This window comes from Helobdella robusta (assembly GCF_000326865.2).
Source record: "Helobdella robusta unplaced genomic scaffold HELROscaffold_1, whole genome shotgun sequence".
In the NCBI taxonomy this organism is placed as follows: domain Eukaryota; kingdom Metazoa; phylum Annelida; class Clitellata; order Rhynchobdellida; family Glossiphoniidae; genus Helobdella; species Helobdella robusta.
The window spans coordinates 10173088-10182198 of record NW_008703570.1 but is presented as its reverse complement, the minus strand read 5'-3'; the positions used below and the strand labels follow the sequence as shown (position 1 = coordinate 10182198).

At 29.3% G+C, this 9111-nt stretch overlaps 1 protein-coding gene across 1 annotated transcript; it reads right to left on the bottom strand.

Moving 5' to 3' along the window:
• Positions 1-335: 335 nt before the first annotated feature.
• HELRODRAFT_188019 (hypothetical protein) lies at positions 336-6339 on the bottom strand. The gene is made up of 18 exons (XM_009011341.1): positions 6140-6339; positions 5822-5906; positions 5426-5467; positions 5204-5275; positions 4652-4672; positions 4291-4338; positions 3954-4017; positions 3341-3459; positions 2881-3072; positions 2701-2782; positions 2423-2507; positions 2192-2328; positions 1942-2002; positions 1577-1656; positions 1287-1364; positions 906-1091; positions 594-674; positions 336-446 (listed from the first exon to the last, which is right to left on the bottom strand). Exons 1-14 carry the CDS (start codon positions 6229-6231, stop codon positions 1629-1631), a joined length of 1128 nt encoding a protein of 375 aa, XP_009009589.1. The 5' UTR covers positions 6232-6339; the 3' UTR covers positions 336-446; positions 594-674; positions 906-1091; positions 1287-1364; positions 1577-1628.
• Between the last annotated feature and the right edge of the window lie 2772 nt (positions 6340-9111).

The following is a 9111-nucleotide window of genomic DNA, read 5'->3' as shown; positions in this document are numbered from 1 at the left end:
TACTTTAACGGATTTCACCTTCGGCTGATTTTGAAAAAAAAATTAAACTTTAAAATTTATATTAAATTAGCTTATTACTATATTTCGAAAAATTTGTCTTTAACCAATGTTAGGCGCAAAAAATTGTTACATCGAAACAGACCTGAGAGAGTTCAGCTTCAATGTAGAGATTGAAGAGTTTCACTGATGAGGGCCTACTCATTGACAGCCTGTTCAGGAAGGAAATACACCATCAACATTCCCAATACATACTACGATTAATAATTACGCAAAAAGTTTTCAACATTTCACATTACATATAACTTGTACAAAAAAAAACAATTGGAAACCACAAACTTATTGAATAGTTTCCTGAAGTATTTAACTGGTTTGGACTGGATGGCCCAATTAAGGTACTCCTCTTTCATGGATGTTGTCAGATTCCTGTTGTTCGTTCCTATACTTATCTGCATTTTTGACAATGATTTCAATTATAAACTTTAACCTATCATAAGACAATATTTGAAAAACAAATAAGAATAAGACATAAAAAACAGAAAAATCAATTAACAGTGTAAATAAATTAATTTGATGAACAGAAAAATAATTCGCACCTCAAACATTTGTTCCATTTTTTCAGGCGGCATAACCATCCAGGACGTCACCATCTTCCATATCTGTATAGTCTCTGGTTTCTAAAGTTGGATCAATCATCTACTTCTTAATCTTTCACATATATATATCCGAAACATTTATTCACCTTTTAATGGCTATCACAATAATTCCCTATATCTGGTTATTCACTCACTCATTTATTAATTCGTTTACGTGCACAAAAGAACACAAAAAAACGTACATTCCAGACCTACACACAAGTCACATACAGAGATATAGACAAACAAGGGCAGACGAACAAACTGACGAACATTAACGATGTATCTCATGCTTTCCAGCAACAAATCCAGAACAGTTTGAACATCTGAACTCTGCATGGATGTGATGAGTGAGAAGAGGAGGAGCCAGATGGTGGCGTTGCATGGAAACTTGTTGGCCAGCAGTGGAACGATCTGACATGCAAACTCATTCTCGTTCAATTCTGTCAGCAACTCGATCTAAAACAACACATCGTAATCATAAAATGAAACCTTACATTTACTAAGATTTTTATAGTAATAACAAAAGTTTTTTCTAAAGAATATTTGAAAATTAAAATTTAGTTGAAGCTGGAACGAGAAAACTTTTAATGAAAAACACACGCACGCACGCACACACGCAGAGAAAAAGTATCAGTACAAAAATACACTAACCCACTTGACAGCCAGTGATTCACTCATCATGTTTCTGTCAGCGCACTCCAGACAGATCAACAACATGTGCTTCATCAGCTGTTTCATCATTGTGGGCATGTGTTCATTTTTGTTCGTGTATGAGTATTCAATCAATCTTTTATTCAATCAATCTTTTATTCAATCAATCAATCAATCAATCAATTAATCAATCAATTATTCATTCAATGGGTGATTTTTATCAATCAATCAATCAATCGAGCAATCAATCAATCAATCGAGCAATCAACCAACTGATTTATCTCACTCACTGAATCCAATGAGTCGTGTGACATGAATGTCATCTTTGACATGCTCAACAGTTTATCGTAGTATATCTCCCATTTTGATTCTATTTTTATCGGTATTTATTATTATTATTATCATCATTATTTCTTTAGTTTAATGTTGCCAGTGTTTTATTATTGCCATTCATTGATATTTTCATTACAATATAATTTATCTTTGGTACTTATTTATAATTAGCTGCCGTGATGTGTACTTCCTTTACAGCAAATGTAGAAACAAGCAGCAATGAGTGATTGTGCGTATATAGAAGAAATAATAATATGGGAATAAAAAATTTATGTTGCCAGCAAAAAATTAAAGGAAAATGAAAAAAAAATATTATTAGCCTGTGTTCAATTCCTTGAGAGAGTCATTGAAAGAATTCCATGAATCCTCAATTGCTGACTCAACTATTCAATTTCGATCAATCAATTACTAACCGATTATCAATTAATCCATTAACTGTTCAATCAATCAATAAACTGCTCAATCACTCAATAAACGACTACTATAAGGATAAACTCAATCAACCAACCAACCAATCAACAACTTAATCAGCCAACCAATCAACAACCTTATCAACCAACCAATCAACTAACCAGCAGCAGCCTTTGATTCCCTGGACAAGATGACCTCACCACTACCATCCAACTTGTGGGCTATTTCGGTTAGCTTTCGACATGCAACCACCACTTGGGCCGCATCATTTGTTGATAGGTCAGTATCAGCTGATAGACTGTTAATGATGATTATGGTCATCAAATAATTACAATATATATTATAATAATAATTATGATTAGTTATGGTTTCAACACTGAGAACTAACTGACTGGGTATAGATAGCATCTTCTATCCAACGAGCAAAGTCAAAAAGATGGCAAACATCAATGAACTCCATGTAGAGTGACACGTCCCCTGAAATTATTGAACAATTAATTTTTTTAATTATAATTATAACAATACACCGTTTTATAATTAATAAATTTTCATAAATTGTCCTAATAATCAATGATGACCTATAAACTGATTTTTATAATATAACAAATGATAACCTATAAAAAGATCTTCAAAGATATAAATAATTAATTATGATTTATAAATAGTCCACCTGGAAATTCCTTGACAGCTTCCTGAAAAACAACAAAAGCAACGGATCCATTCATTATATTACTATTACTATCTTCTTCATCCTGTCAAACGGAATTAGTAAATAAGCATCACTTTAAAAATTTAAAGCTATTTGCTATCATTTGCTATTGATTGAATATTCATTATTATAGTCATTAACCTTTCCACCACCAGCATCTTTATCATCATCAGAAGCAGCTGCGGCAGCATCATCATCATCATTATTAGAAGCTGTAGCATCGTTATCAGCGACTGCAGCAGCAGTGGTAGCATCATTATCAGCACCATCACCCAGTAACAATTCTCTCCTTTTCCTTAATTTCTCAGCGTTGAGTAACTCCATCTTGAAATACTATGCAAATAAACAAATTATTTTTTATAAATATCTGTCACGTAAAAAATAAATTTGCTTATCAAATGGTAAATATTATATTTATTTTTTGGTGCGTGAATTAATACTTTCTTACACTTCTCTCTCTCTCTCTCTTTCCTCTCTCTCTCTCTCTCTCTCTCTCGTTCTTATTATTCTCAAAACTGCAGAGATATACAAATGAAAATAATTAAATAATTTGAAGAATGAATATAAGAGATTAGTTAATAAGGTACTGGCGTGGCCTAACTTCTAAATAAAGTTTCTTGGAGTGAGGATTGAACCTGAGTGACCTGTGGAAGAGGTTGCGAGCACCCGCCATTGAATTGATCCTCTCCATCTCGTGTTTCGCTGCCATGATCCATAAATCTGCAAAGATGGATAGATGAAAGGATGAATAGATGAATGAATGGATGAATGAATTGATGGACAGATGAATGAATGGATGGATAGATGTGTTGACGACGTTTGGAAGAGAAAAAGATAAGAACGATGTTGTATGACGACGAGACAGATATCTCGTGATAAGAATGAAAGTGCTGATAATGTCAAAAATGGATATTTGTCAGTGGAGGAATTATTGCATCAATTAACATGCGATTTTATTAGCAAAAATAAACGTTTATAAAAAAATATATTGCCAATTATCTATTTGCGTTATCAAGTCACATTGTGTAACATGTAAAAAAATAGCCAACATCCACCAAATCAATGCATGCATGCATAGGTTGTCTCGGTAAAATGTATGACAACAGGATTGCATCGTATTGCACATGTTAATATGCAAAATTAGTTTCGGTACATCATATCATCACCACATATACATCACCATCATCATCGTCCTCTTCACCATCATTACCAACTTTCATTACGTGCGTGTAGTTTCAAGGCTTGAGTGAACAAAACACTGATTGTTATTTTTTCATTCTAAAATGAAAAAATATTTCAAATCAATTTAGGAAAAAATCAAAAAAATCAAACTAATTTCATAATTTCAAACAAAAAACATAATAAATAAACATATAATTTATAAACGAAACATGGGATTGACAAATAAACATCCATATAAAACAATCTAGATTAACATTTTTCAGTAGCATCAACAACACACATCAACAGCAATTTACATCAACAGGAAACTTGATAACGTCAGCTAATAAAAAAGAATAAAACAATAGCAGTAACATAACATCAACTAACCATCTTAATGCAGAACTCAATATGTTTTAAGAAGACTTCAACACAGCCCTGTACGGGTATATAATTTTCACCATTTATTTTTGAAAATTGTGAATAAACGAATTAATAATAATAATATTGTTATTATTAAAATTGCGAATAAAAAATTAAATGAAATACGTAAATAAATAAAATTCTAAAATAATCTTAAATAAAAAAAATAAATGTATAAAATATTGATAATGCTATACAGTAACAAATTGTAATAAATTAATTAATCAATTAAATAATTGACGAGACAGTTACCAAGTTAATTAATTAATTTATTAGCGTATTATCAAACATAAAACTATTTTCAAAATGTAAAAAAATATTTACTAACGGAAAACTTGATCGAGGCTGTCTGTGTTTATGAATTTTAAAATTAGGAAATTAATTCAACAGCAAAAACAATTGTCATATACTAATTATAATGAACAATAAATAAGCAGGTAACATTTAAAACAATACAAACTTAAATAAATTAAATTATTAATTAATTAATTAATTAAATAAATATTTAACCAATTTATAAAGCCAATACTACACTTATAATTTATTTAATCCATTTATACCAATTACAAAACTACACATCACACAATGCATATAGGCATTAAAACAATACAAATTTAAATAAATTAAATTATTAATTAATTAATTAATTAAATAAATAAATATTTAACCATCTTATAAAACCAATACTACACTTATAATTTATTTAATCCATTTATACCAATTACAAAACTACACATCACACAATGCATATAGGCAGGGATCTCTTTGCATTTGAATCTTGTTACGGCACATTTAAAAACAGGTGCCCTTAATCATTAGGCTGTCTATACTAAAATAATAATAATAGAAAAATTTAAATGAATGATAAACAAATTTATACTTGAAACAGTCTGTGGATTCTTTTAATGATAGGAACTTCGATATCTCGTTTATTGGTGTGACAATTCATCATCTATCGAGAAGATTTTTTTGAAAAAAATTTAAATTTAAAAATTAATAATTTTAAAATAAAAAGATAATAACATCAATTATGTGACATAATTAAAAAAATTTAAAGAAATTTACACCAAAAAGAACTCAACAAATATTAGTAGTAATCAACCTTTCGACGCTTTTTAATCAGCTCCATTACCATTATTTCATACTGTTCAGATAAATAGAAATGAATAAATTTTTAAAAATGAGAATTAGGAAATATGATGATGAATTTTTACAGAAAGGATGTGAAAAATTAAAAATGGCTACAATGTAATGAAAAAAGCATTCTAAGAAAGAATTATATAGAGATAATTTTTGAGGTTTCCTATAAAAACTTTAGATTCAAATCCAATGAAGTCAACTCGTATGAAAGATGTATATTAAAATGTAAATAAAATAAAATTCTAATTCTTATATTATTTTATATATTATGATAAAGCTATAATTATTATACAGAGTTAGAAATAAAAGTCAGTCATTGATAAAAGCTCTAAGTTAGAACTCAGAACTTCTTACATACATCAATATATTGCAGATGATCTTTCAACTGCTTAATTTTTCTTTTTGTCTTGTACTCGTGGGCTCTTCGCTTTTTCAAGATTTTACTTTGAAAAAAAGATGCGTTTAAAGTTTAAACATTATTTACTATATATAAAAAATCATCATAAAAAATGTTTTCAATCAAGATCAAATTATTAAATTAATGATTAAAAATAACAACTAAGGCCCAAACAAATAATTTACAATTACTACTACATAGAGAATATAGAATATTGACAGGACAATTTAATTTACTAAAAGTTGTTTGCCCAAAACTAATGTCTTAACCAAAACTAACCTGACTTCAACAGTTGTGAACAGTTTGAGATCTCTCATTTTATTCAGTTCAGGTAACATCTTCTGAACCATTCTTTCGGCAAACTCCGACATTTTATAAAATTTGTATCAATAAATTTAATATAAAAACAAATCAAAATCAATCGAATTAAATTAATTTTAAGACTTTATTTACACAAAACATCGAAGCCGAACACGCTAAACCGATTCATTGATTATCACTCAGATACCATAGAAAACAAACTCGGCGTTAATCAAATATAAAAACCATGGTTATATCCATGGTTAAAACAGCCAGCAATACCAGCAAACACTCACTCATATATGGATTGTATATCATATATATCACTCCGAAGGAATTTTCCTTTATGCCAACATGATATATCAAGTGAACGTTGTTAGTTATTCAGGGTTTCAACTATCAAATTGAACATTTTTATGCAGAGGAAATCTGTTAAATCTATTAAAAAACTACCAGCTTAATACATCATATAACGAAATAATATTCAGTCAATCAATAAATCAATTAGCTTATAAAGCGCTATTTCTGCGATGTTCAACAGCGCTCCTCCATGAATTTTGCAAACAGATGGGTCTTGAGATCCGCTCTAAACTTTGTAAGTGATGGAGAAGTAGTTAGAGAAATAGGTAGAGAGTTCCAGAGAAAAGGGCCAGAAAAAACAAAAAGCAAATTTAGCAAAAGTTTAACCGGAGTAAAAAGAGTAAAAACAGGGAAGACGATCGTAACCCGGCGCGCTTAGATTCAATTAATATATCTGATAAGTACTTGGAAAATAATTTAAATTGAGACTTATTTATAAATGTGCAAATTTAAAAAATTATTCTATATTTTATAGGTAGCCAGTGCAAGAGAACAAGATATGGTGATATATGAGAAAAGAAGAGGGTACGACTACGAGCAACTAGACGAGCAGCAGAGTCAAAAGCTTTACTTAAAGTATAGAGTGTAGAATCTGTAAGACCAAAGTAGAGCGAGTTACAATAACAATTAGTAATTAAAAAGTAACAAGAAGGAGAAGAGTAGAATCGTTAAGAAAAGGCAAAAGTTATTTTATTCCAAGTAGATGAAAGTAAGAAATTCTAGCAACACTATTAATCTGAGAAGAAAAAGACATGCTAGAATCAAAGATAAAGTCTAGACTACAAAACTTGTAAGAAACATCAAGAATTTTAGAATCAGGTAAGATAATAGAAGGAATAGTAATAGAGTGTTTAGATTTAATAGAACAAATTAATTCAAATTTAGAAAGATTAAATTTAAGATACAGAGTCAGACCAAGCGATAATTGAAGAAAGACTTAAAGATAGATTACGAAGAACACTACATGCATCAAATAATACCAGCTTAATTCAATTTTTCAAGGCCACATACAAAAATATTCGAAATTATAACTATTCAATCAATTCAAGTTACCATTGATCAATATAACAAACTGTCTGCTAACCTTATAAACATTCAATTTAACTCTTATGACAACATTCTAAAATAGTGAATGATGTTCATCTATACATGATACTTTTTGTGGAATACGCTAAAATGTTATAATTCAAATGATATGCACATTCAATAAAAACAGCTTTTTCGAAGATTAATTTTATTAAATTCCATAAATTGAATTTTACAGTTTAATAAAACTTTTAATTAATTAATTGATTGATTACAAAAAGCAACAACTTACGACATAACAACTCATATGCATATAATTCGCCGTTGCTATCATCATCTCCTCCTCTTCACCATCACTTTAATTACTTTCTACGGTAAATACATCAAGAAAGCAAAATGTTAAAAACGTTTTTGCAAATTAAATAACGTATATTAACTTTAAATTGAATATAAATATATAAAAATGTCTGCTAAAACTACAGTTTAAAAATTACATATATATATATATATAGATATATATATATCTACATATATGTTGTGTGTGTGTGTGTGAGTTTGTGTTCTTATATACATAAAAATCGATAGAAGAAAACGAGAATGAATGAATAAATAAAGAGTGTTTGAATATTAAATATAACATAATATATTGGGTCTCAACGTACGTAAGAAACGATCAATATCTAACTAATTTCAAGTGACTTTAAGAAGGCTATCTATTGCAGCGTCGTCGTCACCATCATCATCATCGTCATCATCATTACAATCGACATCGTTATCATAACTGACATCAATATCATTATCAGTGCCATCGTCATATTGTCTGTTCGTTAAACTGAAGACAACACACACGACCAATTTTGGTGTGAATACCATTTTCAACGATATTAACACTATCAAAATGGCTATAAATCATAATCATCTTCTTCATCACTATTTATTTATATCATCCTCATCATTATATCCCCATCACCAACTATCTATCATCATCATCACCAATTATCTTATCATCATCATCACCAACTATCTTATCATCATCATCAACTATATTATTATTATCATCATCATCATCAACTATATCATCATCAACTACATCATCATCAACTACATCATCATCAACATCATCATCATCACTGATTTACTAATATATTGGTAGGCATGTCATTCTTTATTGTCTGTTCAACAATAATTCACATCGCTATTTATCATTATTATTATTTTTAATAGCTTATAATAATAATAATAATAATAATATTATTATTATTATTACTTCTGTTGTTGTTGTAATCGTTAGAGGTGATCTCTATCAACATCGTCACCATCATCATTGCCGTCTTTTTTTTACCTTCACAAACATCACTATCACGAACGTAATCATCATAATCATCATCATTATAATCGTCATTGTTATAAATACCATTATCATCGTCATCAACATCATCATCACTATCATCAACAACATCATCTTCTTCATCGACATTATTATCATCATCTTCAACAACATCACCACTGTCAACCTCATCACCACTATCATCATCATCATCATCATCATCATCATCATCATCCAG